The sequence below is a fragment of the Buceros rhinoceros genome, unplaced genomic scaffold, assembly GCF_000710305.1.
Source record: "Buceros rhinoceros silvestris isolate BGI_N320 unplaced genomic scaffold, ASM71030v1 scaffold21236, whole genome shotgun sequence".
NCBI lineage: Eukaryota > Metazoa > Chordata > Aves > Bucerotiformes > Bucerotidae > Buceros > Buceros rhinoceros.
Window position 1 is genome coordinate 29,994 of NW_010418367.1, and position 246 is coordinate 30,239.

Consider the following 246-nt stretch of genomic DNA (forward strand, 5'->3'; position numbering starts at 1 on the left):
AAGAAAAACCCCCGAGCCGCCCAGACCAGGGCTGAGCACCCATGAGTGGCCGAGGAGCTCGTGGTGTCTCTGCTGACACACCCTGTGGTCCCAGGCGGGTCTGTCGGGGGAAGCCCTTGCTGCAGCCCTATGGCAGCTGTTTGCAGGGGGTCCGTGTCTCCGTTGGCAGTGTGTCCTCCTGGCTGGTTTGGCCCAGACTGCCAGCACAGCTGCAGCCGAGGGGACGAGGGACATTGCCACCCCGCG

At 65.9% G+C, this 246-nt stretch overlaps 1 protein-coding gene across 1 annotated transcript in view; it reads left to right on the forward strand.

The window, feature by feature from the left end:
- The window catches only part of MEGF6 (multiple EGF-like-domains 6), a gene marked incomplete at both ends in the record, with an annotated part of 23,089 nt that extends 22,846 nt beyond the window's left edge, over positions 1-243 (forward strand). The window contains one exon of the mRNA XM_010138521.1: positions 170-243. Coding sequence (XP_010136823.1) covers positions 170-243 — 74 coding nt within the window. The remainder of the gene's footprint in view (positions 1-169) is intronic.
- Positions 244-246: the final 3 nt, after the last annotated feature.